At 45.9% G+C, this 13,216-nt stretch overlaps 2 protein-coding genes across 2 annotated transcripts in view; both read left to right on the plus strand.

Moving 5' to 3' along the window:
* The window catches only part of LOC132894679 (zinc finger protein 260-like), a 414,543-nt gene that overhangs the window by 307,361 nt on the left and 93,966 nt on the right, over positions 1 to 13,216 (plus strand). The gene's annotated exons all lie outside the window — the stretch shown is intronic.
* Positions 2,130 to 4,310, plus strand: LOC132893728 (serine/threonine-protein kinase pim-3-like). Its single transcript, XM_060932843.1, has 4 exons — positions 2,130 to 2,201; positions 2,324 to 2,687; positions 3,824 to 4,000; positions 4,132 to 4,310. Exons 1-4 carry the CDS (start codon positions 2,130 to 2,132, stop codon positions 4,308 to 4,310), a joined length of 792 nt encoding a protein of 263 aa, XP_060788826.1.

Here is a 13,216-nt window from a genome sequence, read left to right on the forward strand (position 1 = left end):
CTGAGAACTTCTGGTGGTGGCAGCTGTCCATGTTGTAGCTGAAGTCGGATGTGAAAAGAGGAAAGGAGAGAGCACTGTACCCTGTGGAGCCCCTGTGCTGCAGACTACCACATCAGACACACAGTCGCGGAGCCTCACATACTGCGGTCTGTTAATGAGGTAGTTGATGATCCATACAGCCAGGTGGCAGGCGACACCAGCTCCCTCCAGCTTCCCCCTAAGCAGTGATGGCTGGATTGTGCTGAAAGCACTGGAGAAGTCAAAGAACATGACTCTCACAGTGCTCCCAGTGCCCTCCAGGTGTAAAAGTGACGGGTGCAGCAGGTAGATGACAGCATCATCCACACCAATGCCTGGTCGATACAGTGCCTTGAAAGTGTTCATACCCCTTGAACTTTTCCCCATTTTTCCACCTTACAACCACGAACTTAAAAGTTTTATTATTGAGATTTTATGTGATAGACCAACACAGAGTAGCACATAATTGTGAAATGAAACAAAAATGATAAATGGTCTTCAAAATTTTAAACAAATAAAAATCTGAAAAATGTGGTGTGCATTAGTATTCAGCCCCCCTGCGTCAATACTTTGTAGAGCCACCTTTTGCTGCAATTACAGCTGCAAGTCTTTTGTGGTATGTCTCTACCAGTTTTGCACATCTAGACACTGAAATTTTTGCCCATTCTTTGCAAAATAGCTCAAGCTCAGCCAGATTGGATGGAGAGCATCTGTGAACAGCAATTTTCAAGTCTTGCCACAGATGCTCAATGGGATTTAGGTCTGGACTTTGACTGGGCCATTCGAACACATGAATATTCTTTGATCTAAACCATTCCATTGTAGCTCTGGCTGTATGTTTAGGGTCATTGTCTTGCTGGAAGGTGAATCTCCTTCCCAGTCTCAAGTCTTTTGCAGCCTCCAACAGGTTTTCTTCCAGGATTGCCCTGTATTTAGCTCCATCCATCTTCCCATCAACTCTGACCAGCTTCCCTGTCCCTGCTGAAGAAGAGCATCCCCATAGCATGATGCTGCCACCACCATGTTTCACAGTGGGGATGGTGTGTGCAGGGTGATGAGCAGTGTTAGTTTTCCGCCACACATCGCACTTTGCATTTAGGTCAAAAAGTTCAACGTTGGTTTCATCTGACCAAAGCATCTTCTTCCACATGTTTGCTGTGTCCCCTACATGGCTTCTGGCAAACTGCAAATGGGACTTCTTATGCCTGTCTTTCAACAATGGCTTTCTTCTTGCCACTCTTCCAAAAAGGCCAGATTTGTGGAGTGTACGACTTGTAGTCTTTGTTTTTTTTAATCAATAGTTTCTCAGTAATAACTTAGTATTTAACATATCACTCAATTTTAATCACAAAAAGAGAAAATCGCAACAATTTCTCACAACTTTCACTTCCTCCCACAATGTAATTGCGACAAAAACCTAAAAAACACTGCAACTTTCATCGCAATTTTTTGGAACCCCCCCCCACAACATCAGACACTTTAGCCCGCAACAATCACAAAAAAGGCCCACGAAATCCTGGGGGGACTGTACACCGCTACATGCAGCATGGCCGTGCGAAGTTTCGTTTCTTCCCGTTCATTTTCGTTGCTGCCCATGAAGACAAATGTAACTTGAACTGCTATTGGTCAGATAGATTAGACCCCCGCGAAGTTTAAAAGTCCTTGGCTTGACATTTCTGACAGCTATCAAAACAAACGGATATCGCTCAACAAGTATGTGGCCCTTATTCAAGAGTGTTCACAAGAAGTCATTCACCATTCCACCCAAATCATCCACCAATCCATCTAGGAATCAGAATGAGCCGAATCAACCTAGCACCAGCAAGGATACACGGATCAATCAACCTAAGCCCTAAGGTTTCGAAGATTGTGATGATAATGAGATGACTGAGGAAGAAGTTTATAGACAGTTGAAATTGATCACTCATGTATAATATGGTTGTATTATATGAATAAATATATAAAATCAGCTTGAAATTTGTAATTATAAATACGGACCAGTGCTACTCCATTTGGACCAGTACCTCTGAGAAGCACTGGTCCAAATGGACCAGTGCTCCCAAATTCCCGTTTCGATCCCTGTTATTTGTAACTGAATGGACATTGTAATAATGTTGTCAGCTTACTTGCAGGTGGTGGTGAAACACGTGGGCAGGGACAGAGTGGCTCAGTGGGGCACTCTGGTGAGATTTACCTGCGTTTTCACTTACACAGTTGTTGTTTGCAAATTAAGGTCAGATTTTTTATGACTTCTGTTGCTTTATTAAATTGTTAAACCTTTATTTAAATGGGTTATCTTTGTCAGTGTGGCACTGTGGTTCCCCTGGAGATTGTGTTGTTAAAGAACGTGGCTGGGACTTTCGGAGGAGTGGTGCAGCTGTTGGACTGGTGGAAGTGTGTGGACAGCTGGTTGATCGTGATGGAGCGTCCTGAGGCTGCTCAGGACCTTTTTGATTACATCACAGAGCGCGGTGCACTGGATGAGGCGGTGGCTCGCGGCTTCTTCCTGCAGGTTCTGCAGGCAGTGCGTCACTGTTACAGCTGCAGCATTGTCCACAGAGACATCAAGGATGAGAACCTGCTGGTGGACCTGAGGACCGGACAGATCAAACTTATCGATTTTGGCTCAGGTGCCTTCATCAAAGACACTGACTACACTGACATGCAAGGTGAGTCTGAACATCCTGAAAAATCATTATCAAGGCACTGTTTTCTGTTAGTTTGGCTTTGTAGGGTTGGTAGTACAAACAAGGAAAATAATCTGAAAGTGCTTCAGATATTTGGACAGATTATCTCATCTCATTATCTCTAGCCGCTTTATCCTGTTCTACAGGGTCGCAGGCAAGCTGGAGCCTATCCCAGCTGACTACGGGCGAAAGGCGGGGTACACCCTGGACAAGTCGCCAGGTCATCACAGGGCTGACACATAGACACAGACAACCATTCACACTCACATTCACACCTACGGTCAATTTAGAGTCACCAGTTAACCTAACCTGCATGTCTTTGGACTGTGGGGGAAACCGGAGCACCCAGAGGAAACCCACGCGGACACAGGGAGACCATCCAAACTCCGCACAGAAAGGCCCTCGCCGGCCATGGGGCTCGAACCCGGACCTTCTTGCTGTGAGGCGACAGCGCTAACCACTACACCACCGTGCCGCCTGGACAGATTATATAAATTCTAAATGTAAATTCCAGGTTTATACACATTCATGTGTACATGATAGTCAGCATAACCATGAGGACCAATTTTAAGACTTTTTGGTACATAATGTAGGAAAAATGGTTTGGGCTATTCGTGAGTGTAATGAAATTGCTCTGAAAAATGTGGATGTTTTTTGGCAAATGATGAGAGTCTTTAATTATTTAGGAAAAGTGGTTACAGTCCTAGGAAATCGATGCATTCTGTCCAGTTCCTTAAAAGGCCTTTTGTGGGATTTGACTTATTTTTAAGGTCCTGGTCACAGTCATGTTCGGCTAGAAGTGATACCTTATAAAAAATACCTTATAAAATTCCTCCAGCCCTACCTTTTATCGTACACAAGTCAAGTCCTGCATTAGTCCTGTTTTGGGTGAGGACGGATGAGCAGCATCTTTGTTCTGCTCAGGAAGTATTTTCCAAAAACACCAGCTGCCACTCTTATGACCTGCAGCCCTTGCTAACAGGCAGCACAATCGCTCTGCGCACTCACACAAAAATGCTGTACATGTCTGATTCACCATAACCCTAACCTTAACCCCAAATCTTAACCTTTCTGTTTTATGCTGACAATATAAAATACCCGATGCCCCCTTTCTCCAGGTACAATGGTGTACAGTCCACCAGAGTGGTTCCGGTTTCTTCACTACGATGGTCACTCAGCCACTGTCTGGTCGCTTGGCCTGTTGCTTTATGACATGGTATGTGGGAACATCCCCTTCGAAACGGCTGAAGAGATCCTGAGAGGACAGATTTACTTCAAACGCAAAATCTCCACAGGTCCGTCGGAGTGACATCTGCTCTGGCAGGCTTCACATTGATCTCCATGCACCGTGTCTGTTAAGTATGGTCTTTGCTGCTGTTTACTGTTTACCATTGCCCTTCTTCGCCTCCATGTGGTTCTGTCACAGAGTGCCAGGAGCTGATGAGCTGGTGTCTGAGCCAGCAGCCTTCTCACCGGCCAACCCTAGAGCAGATCCTCCTCCACCCCTGGGTGACTGGCAGCAAATGTCAGCAGAAAGACAACATCAACTTTCATGCCAGTACAGCTGACTCTTCCTCATCCTCCTCAAACCAGCAGAGCCCCTGACTGGTCAACAGGAAGCTGCCAAGGGGCATGACTTAGATTAGCTTAGATAAAACTTTATTGATCCCTTTGGGCGGTTTCCCTCAGGGAAATTAAGAACATTAGTATTAGCATCCAATAGCATCCAAGACTTCCACTTGATAGATAGTTGTCCTTTGGTGTTTTCAGTTTCCTTCCAGGTGTATTATTTATTTATTTATTTATTTATTTATTGAGGCTGCTACCTGCCAGCTGGTTTGTCACACCAACCAACAAGCTGAATCTTCCATTCAGTTAAAATACCTCTATTTCTCTCCCTTGCTTTGTAGATGTAGAGGTTATGGAAGCATTACTTAGAGAGACCAGGTTGTGAGCTTTAATTCAGCCCAGAGAAAGGCATCTGTTATCACTCATTTGAAAATATCAGTATGTAATCTGAGATATTGGATACTGAATCTAAAATGGACACAAACACTGTTTTCAAAGGGCCTTCTGGGTTATCGAAGTGAATATTAAAATCTCCAACAACTAAAGCTTTGTCTAAGGAAATAACCAGATCTGAGAAAATCTGCAAATTCAGAAAGAAACTCAGAATATGGCCCCGGGGGCCTGTAAATAATAAGTAATGGAATTAACTGGGTAGACTTGTTTTTCGAGGCTACATACATTATGCTAGTATGAAGAACTTCAAATGTATTAAATTTATAACCAGGTTTTTGTGTTACACCTAGATAATCATTCTAAATAACCGCAACGCCTCCTCGTCTGCCAGTTAGACGAGGCTGGTGTATATAACTGTATCCAGGAGGACTTGCTTCATTTAATGCTATATATTAATTTGGCTTAATCCATGTTTCAGTTAAACAAAGTACATTAAACTCCTGATCAGAAATGAGTTCATTAACCATTAGCGCTTTAGATCTAAGAGATCTAATATTTAATAGCCCCACCTTTAGATCAAAGGTGCTGGCAGCAGCTGTACAGTCAGTATGATCTAATTTTATATTGATTAGGTTACTGGAACAAACTCTGAGTATTTCTACTTTTTTGTTGAGCTCGGGGAACAGACACAGTCTCGATGTAGTGGGCCCTGAGTGACGACTCTGTGCAGCTAGCAGACAGAACAGGTTTAGCCTGTTCGTCTGTGTGGCAGCGGGGCGTGGTCAAGCATCGGTCTGTGACCGGAGGGCAGAGTCAGGGAAGGTAAGTGGCAGAATCACTGCACCTGACGTTAATTAATGTGTTTGTGTGTCTTCCCCAGTGACTGCGCCCTATTTAAGGAGAGAGAGCGAGAGCAGAGGGAGCTCTCTCCCCAACCAGACGACTGATGTGTGTGCGTGTGTCTGAGTGTGTGAGAGTAAATATTGATGCTGAAAAGCTAAATAAAAGAGTTTTTGTGAACTCAGTTCTTGCCTGCCGTCCTTCTGTGCTCCACCCACCTACACGAACTGTCACAGTGGTGCTGAAACCTGGGAATGAGCACAGAAGAGAACAGCCCCATGGAGTCCTCCCCCTTCACAGACCTGATCCACGCCCTCACCACGGCCCAATAGAGCCAGCACCAGGCGCTGCTCGCCCTCTGAAAGGAACAAGAACAACGGTTCGAGGCCCTGGTGCTGGCGCAACAGGAAGATCATTGGGCGTTCCGGCACCTCCTCGCGTCGGCGGGGTCCACCATCTCCACCGCTGCGGGCCCTTCCCCCCTCACCCTCACGAAGATGGGCCCGCAGGACGACCCCGAGGCCTTCCTCATGCTCTTTGAGCAGGTAGCAGAGACCTCGGAGTGGCTGGTGGAACAGCGTGCGGCGCGCCTCCTCCCCCTGCTAACGGGAGAGGCGCAGCTGGCCACGCTACAGCTCCCCACTGACTGCCGGCTGGCCTACGCGGACCTTCGCCGGGCCGTCCTCCAGCGGGTGGGGCGCACCCCCGAGCAACAACGTCAGCGCTTCCGCGCTTTGCGCTTAGAGGAAGTCGGCCGGCCGTTCGCGTTTGGCCACAGGGTGTCCGCGGAGTCTAAAAAAGTCTAAAAAAGTCTAAAATTACACATTTTCAATTTTAGGCCTAAAAAAGTCTAAAATACAGAGATATTTTGCACTGTTGGTCTAAAATCTCATTTGGGTAATTTAAGACCTAGGTTACGTGCAGAATTATTCTGCACATAGAAAATCTTCCCGGAAGTTCCTTTCAGCACCTAGATGTCACCCGGGATTGGTTAGCATCTAGGTGCTGAAAGGAACTTCCGGGAAGATTTTCTAGTTTCGGTTGTGTTGACAGATTGGGCGGTTTTAAGTGCGTTTTAGCGGGTTTTGAACATATTTTGGGCTGGAAAACATCAGCAGTATCTGGCAACACTGTGGAAGATTTCCTAGTTCCGGTTTACAGCACTGACTCAGTTCGTGCAATTGCTGGTGTTGCATAGGCTACCGTGTAAGCTCTGTCAATTTCAGCGACACATTAAAAATGGAAGCGGATGAATTGGTTCCTAAAAGAACTAGTAAGGGGTCGGTCAACTGGCATTTTTTGGATATCGCGAGGAGGATGTGGAACAGCAAATGCCAATTTGTAAAGTGTGTAAAAAAAACCCTGTCATCACGAAAGGCAGCAGCACTACAAATATGTTCCATCACCTGAAACTCACCTGGTACAGTATGAAGAATCTCTTAAACTCCAAACTATTTGCCCACGAGCTAAACAAATGACCATTGCGGCCTCGTTCCCCAAAGCCACTCCATATGAGAAAACGAGTCAGAGATGGAGAGCTATAACGGATGCAATCACTAACTTCATTGCCGAAGACATGATCCCAATTAGTATAGTGGAAAAACCAGGCTTCCAAAAATTACTAAACACACTCGATCCCAAACATGAGTTGCCTGATCGCAGACATTTTACAGAGAAGGCAATACCGGAATTCTACACATCTGAGAGGCAGAGCCAGAAAACATTCAGTTCAAAAGTGTGCAAAGAGAAAAATTATGTTTTGCAGATCTCTCTCTTCTCTCCCTCAATCTCTTTCTCTATTGTGAATGTTCCAGTGGTTCTCAGTAGTCAGGTTAATAGCTTGGAGATCTACCTCTATTTTTTAAAATAATTTAATGAAAGAGCACTTTTCTTATTTAGGCTAAATGTCTTTCTCAGTGTTGAGCTTGCACTTTTTGAGCTCTGAGCAGCTCTGTATTGTATTGCCCCTTTGTTGCAATTTTCAAGATTGTTTTTGCAGTTTGTGCTACATCTTTGTTGAATAAAAATAGTCTTATTTCAACTCAATTGTGATTAATCACGAACATGAAAATTTAAAATGTGTTGTTGAAAACCACCTGTAAAGTTAACCAAGAATGTTGTTTAATCTGCAGGGATTGTAGTGAAAACAGTAAAGAGTAAAAGTTAGATTTCATGGGGTCCTTTAGAGGAGATTTCAATATATCGTATATCGTGAAATGGAGAAAATGTATCGGGATATTCATTTTTTCCCATATCGCACAGCCCTATTGTCACGGTTTGTAGCAAAATGGGCAAATCCAAGTTTAACGACTGCTGGCTTGAGCGCAATGATTTCGTAGACTGGTTAAAACGTGTACCAAACAATCTGTTTGAGGCGTACTGCACATTGTGCAAAAGAATACTCAAACTCCGCACCCTGGGTATAAAGGCACCGGAATCGCACGCGAAAGCAGAGAAGCACCAGGCTGCCCATAAAAGTCTGCAACAATCGCATGCCATCACTCAATTTTGTTCACCATTGTCAGGTCCAAGCACATCTCGAGACGGTGTATCAGCTAACTCCGTGCAAACTGTAACGCTACAACACGCAAACCGTACGGAATCGAATGCCTCATCCTCAAGTGATTTGCGGGATGTCTTTGGCTCCACTGCAACTTAGTTCCTCATTAATGCAAGAGCGCACCCTAGGGATGTAATGAGTTCATTGGTGAATGATAATAAATTTTGTTATTTCGAAAGTAATTCAGGCTCTCCCAATTTTCTTTATTTTTTTGTGCAGCATAAGTCTTAAATTTAACCTGCTATGGTCTTAAAAAGGTCTTAAAAAGTCTTAAATTGAACTTGTTCAAGCCTGCAAACCCCCTGTGGCCAGCAACTCCGGGACGCCTGCTGGCAGTGGTTGAGGGCAGACAACCGCGACGCCGAGGGACTCATCGACCAGGAGCAGTCCATCGCACATTTACCAGCAGGAACCGCAGAGTGGGTCCAGTGCCACTGCCCGGCGTCACTGGATCAGGCAATCGAGCTGGCGGAGGACCATTTGGCGGCTGTCCCGACAGCAAGACAGCAGATGACCTCTTCTCTTCTCTCCTGTCTCTCTCTCTCTCCCCTCCTCCTGTGTCTCCTCCTCGCCCCATTCCCCCACCGCGGAGGCGGGGGCCGGTGCCACCCCAGCCGGCCCGCCGCACCCATGGTGCCTTCCCATTTCTCCCTTCTGTGTCTGTCTCCCCCCCCCCTCAGGTGAGTGAGCCCCAGAGCACTAGTGCAGAGAGGAAGCCCGGGCTGGTTTGCTGGCGCTGCGGGGAGCCGGGCCACCTCCAACAGCAGTGCTCAGTCAGGGAGGTGGGCGTGGTGGTTCGGGTCCCCGACGCGCCAGGAGGCGCCCTCTATCGGGCCGGAGCGTATCGCATACCGGTGAGTATCCAAGGGGGTACATATCAGGCGTTGGTGGATTCTGGCTGTAATCAGACTTTAATCCACCAAAGCCTGGTGCAAGACAAGGCATTGGGGGGAGCACAATTGGTGAAGGTGTTGTGTGTGCACTTCACAACTACCCTCTAGTGTCAGTCCACATTCTTTTTCGAGGGGAAAAATTTATAGTGAAGGTGGCGATTAATCCTCACCTTACCCACTCGATAACTTTGGGGACTGATTGACCGGGATTTCAGCATTTAATGACACACTTAGTGAAGAGTGGGTCCTGCCATAGTTTAACAGGGGGAGGTCCCGGTGTCACGTTGGTGGGAGCAGCTGTCACAGAGCCGTCTACATCAGCTCCGTGTCAGAGTGAGGAGCCGCTGGCTCCTCCTCTCTCTATTGGGGAGTCCCTGGCAGATTTCCCGTTAGAGCAGTTGCGAGACGAGACTCTGCGGCATGCGTTTGACCAAGTGAGAGTAATCGATGGTCAAACGCTCCAGCCAAACGCCACCCCATCCTTCCCCTACTTCGCAATTATGAAGGATAGATTATACCAAGTGACACAGGACACTCAAACTAAAGAGCGAGTCACGCAGCTTTTGATTCCGAAGAGCCACCGGGAATTGGTATTCCAGGCGGCTCACTTTAATCCCATGGCTGGACACTTAGGGCAGGATACAACACTAGCCCGAATAATGGCCCGGTTCTATTGGCCAGGGATTCGCGGCGATGCCCATAGGTGGTGTACGGCATGCCGCGAATGCCAGTTAGTAAATCCAGCGGCCATTCCAAAAGTGCCTTTGCGCCCTCTACCATTAATCGAGACCCCGTTCGAAAGAATTGGGATGGATCTCGTTGGGCCATTAGATCGGTCAACACGAGGGTACCGCTTTATATTAGTTCTGGTGGACTATGCAGCGCGATACCCAGAAGCAGTGCCTCTTCGCAATATCTCAGCACGCAGTATTGCGGAGGCATTCTTCCGCGTTATCTCCCGAGTTGGAATCCCGAAAGAGATTCTGACTGACCAAGGCACCTCGTTTATGTCACGTACACTGAACGAACTGTATGGGTTGTTGGGTATTAAGCCGATCCGCACCAGCATGTATCACCCACAAACAGACGGTTTAGTTGAACGGTTCAATCGCACCCTCAAGAATATAATTAAAAAATTCGTAAGTGAGGACGCACGTAATTGGGATAAATGGCTCGAATCCTTGCTATTTGCAGTGCGAGAGGTCCCCCAAGCCTCCATGGGGTTCTCCCCGTTTGAATTGTTATACGGGCGTAAGCCGCGTGGCATTCTAGATGTGCTGCGGGAAAATTGAGAGGAGGGACCTTCAGCAAGTAAGAACGAAATCCAATACGTTATTGACCTGCATGCAAAACTCCACACACTCACGCACCTAACTCAGGAGAATTTGCGGCAGGCCAAAGAACGACAAACCTGCCTGTACGACAAGGGTACGCACCTTAGGGAGTTCGCACCGGGAGATAAAGTACTCGTACTGTTGCCCACATCGAGCTCCAAATTGGTCACCAAGTGGCAAGGACCCTTTGAGGTCACATGGCGAGTCAGGGACGTTGACTATGAGGTGAGGCGAATGCATAGGGGTGGGGCGCTACAGATTTACCACCTCAACCTGCTCAAACTCTGGAACGAGGAGGTCCCCGTGGCATTGGTGTCGGTGGTTCTGAAGAAGGCGGAGCTGGGGCCAGAGGTTCAAAAGGGAACATTGGCATCATGTACCTCTCTGGTCCCCTGTGGAGATCACCTCTCCCCGACCCAACTCGCGGAGGTTGCCCAGTTGCAGACCGAGTTTTTGGACGTGTTCTTGCCCCTGCCTGGACGTACCAACCTCATAGAGCACCACATTGAGATGCCCCCGGGGGTGGTAATGCGTAGCCGCCCTTACAGGTTACCCGAGCACAAGAAAAAAGTGGTTCGGGAAGAATTCAAGGCCATGCTCGAAATCGGCATCGTCAAGGAGTCCCACAGTGACTGGAGCAGCCCGGTGGTCTTGGTACCCAAGGCTGACGGGTTGGTCCGGTTCTGTGTAGACTATAGAAAAGTCAGCACGGTGTCTAAATTCGACGCGTACCCAATGCCTCGTATTGATGAGTTGCTCAATCGGCTAGGCACGGCTCATTTTTACTCAACACTGGATTTAACAAAGGGTTATTGGCAGATCCCCTTGACTCCATTATCCTGAGAAAAAACGGCCTTTTCCACACCGTTCGGCTTACACCAATTTGTCACACTTCCTTTTGGGCTGTTTGGGGCGCCCGCTATGTTTCAGCGGCTGATGGATAGGGTCCTCTGCCCCCACGCCACCTATGCGGCCACCTACCTGGACAACATTATTATCTATAGTAATGACTGGCCTTCAATATCTGGTAGACTGGGAGGGCTATGGCCTTGAGGAACGCTGTTGGGTCCCCACCCGGGACATTTTAGATAAAGGACTTTGTAGGGACTTCCATTCGGCCCATCCAGATCGCCCTGGGAACGTCAGGAGACGCTCCTGGGGGGGGGGGGGTCCTGTTAGGACGGGGACTGTTTTGGCCTCTAGAGGCCGCTGTTATGTTTATCTTGTCATGTTTGTTTTGGCCTCTAGAGGCCGCCACTGTGTTTGTCTTGATTGCCTGTTTCCTGCCCCGCCCTGTTCCTTAATTAGTTTGTGTATAAATACCCCTCTGTTTGTTCCCTTGTCACAGAGTCTTTATGCTATGTTGTCTAGTGCTAGTTTCCTGTGTCCCATGTATCTTGCCTGTGCCCTTGTGTTTTTGATATTTTTGCTTTCTTTGTACTTTGTACTTTTTTTTATCTTCTGAGCATTCAGCATTTTGCCTTTCCTTTTGTTTTTGGACTTTGAAACCTTTGGATATTTTTATTTTTGTTTATCTTCTGAGCTTTTGGATTTTCTTTTTGTTTTTTCCATCGGATTGTAAATATTGTAAATAAACTGTTTTTTGATACTCTACCTTTGCCTCACGCCTCTGCACTTAAGTCATCCCCCTGGTGGCCTAGTGGGGGTTTGCTGGATTATTACACCAGCGACCTGGGTTTGAATCCTGGCAAAACCCTAACAAATGGAAACATTGGTAAAAAACTATTTGTCTTCCAAATGCAGAACAAAACACTGATTGGTGTGGGTTGCCCAGTGCATATACTGAACAATTGTGTCCATCACAGGGCGGACATACTTGATGTGGACCTTGAAAATATCATTTTTAAAATATACCAGTACTTCCACATTTACACCGTGCGTACTGAGTCCCTCAAAGAGTACTGTGATTTTGCTGACATTGAGTACAGGAGGATGCTTTCACACAGCAAGACAAGATGGCTCTCTCTGTTCCCAAGCACAGAGAGGATGCTACAGATGTTCCCTGCTTTAAAAGCATTCTTTATGTCTCAGCAAAAGCCACCCATGGTGATCAAGGTGTTTTTTGAAAACCCATTTAGTGAGATATATTTATGGCACATGCACTCACTTAACAAACATACAAATAAAATGATATTTAAAGTTGGTTTATTAAAAATGCTTTTCATAAAAGTCAACAACAATAACTCCAATAACAAATGATATTTAAAATGTATTTATTCAAAAATGCTTTACAATTTCTGTAATGAATGAATGACACAATGAAAGAAATAATGTCTCATCTAAACCACACTCACTCATATTAACAATAAAAGTTAACAATAACTCTCAACTCCCAATTACAAACATACTGATACTCAGTTAGCCTCAATTTTAGTAATGAAAGATATAATGTCTGATCTGTAGGCTATTGGAAAAGATAAATTAACAAATTAGCTAATTAACAAAAATACCTCTTGTATATTTACTTTAAAAATAACTCAAAAATGTAAAAAAACTAACAAAAAATATCAATAGTCTATCTTTAGTTTCCTGCTTAATCCTCATCTTCCTCTTCGTCTGGTTTTTCCTCCTCTTCGTCTGGTTTTTCTTCCTCATCCTCCTTGTTTGCCCATTGATATTTTGCTGTAGAGCTGATCTTTCTCAGCAGTTTTTTGTTGCTCAACAAATAAGCATGAAAGTCTTTGCAAGACATATCTTTGAAATTGTATTGCACAAATAGAATCCTTTTCAATGATTCAATAGAGAGCTGGTTCCTCTCCTTTGTCCACTGGCTCTGCATCAGTGAAAAAACTCTCTCCACATTTGCATTGTGAGAAGGAAGTGCAAAGACAAACTGTGCAATCTTCAGCAGTTCTGAGTAGCATGCAATGTTTTTGGCCTTCTCAAAGTATTTGGTCCAGC

The sequence above is a fragment of the Neoarius graeffei genome, chromosome 11, assembly GCF_027579695.1.
Source record: "Neoarius graeffei isolate fNeoGra1 chromosome 11, fNeoGra1.pri, whole genome shotgun sequence".
NCBI lineage: Eukaryota > Metazoa > Chordata > Actinopteri > Siluriformes > Ariidae > Neoarius > Neoarius graeffei.

What these genes read in the sequence shown, in the direction of transcription:
- LOC132893728 (XM_060932843.1), top strand. Translation starts at nt 2,130, where the DNA reads ATGTTGTCAGCTTACTTGCAGGTGGTGGTGAAACACGTGGGCAGGGAC. An exon ending in TGACTACACTGACATGCAAG is followed by an intron (nt 2,688 to 3,823) that starts GTGAGTCTGAAC and finishes CCCTTTCTCCAG; the next exon opens with GTACAATGGTGTACAGTCCA. An exon ending in CAAACGCAAAATCTCCACAG is followed by an intron (nt 4,001 to 4,131) that starts GTCCGTCGGAGT and finishes GTTCTGTCACAG; the next exon opens with AGTGCCAGGAGCTGATGAGC.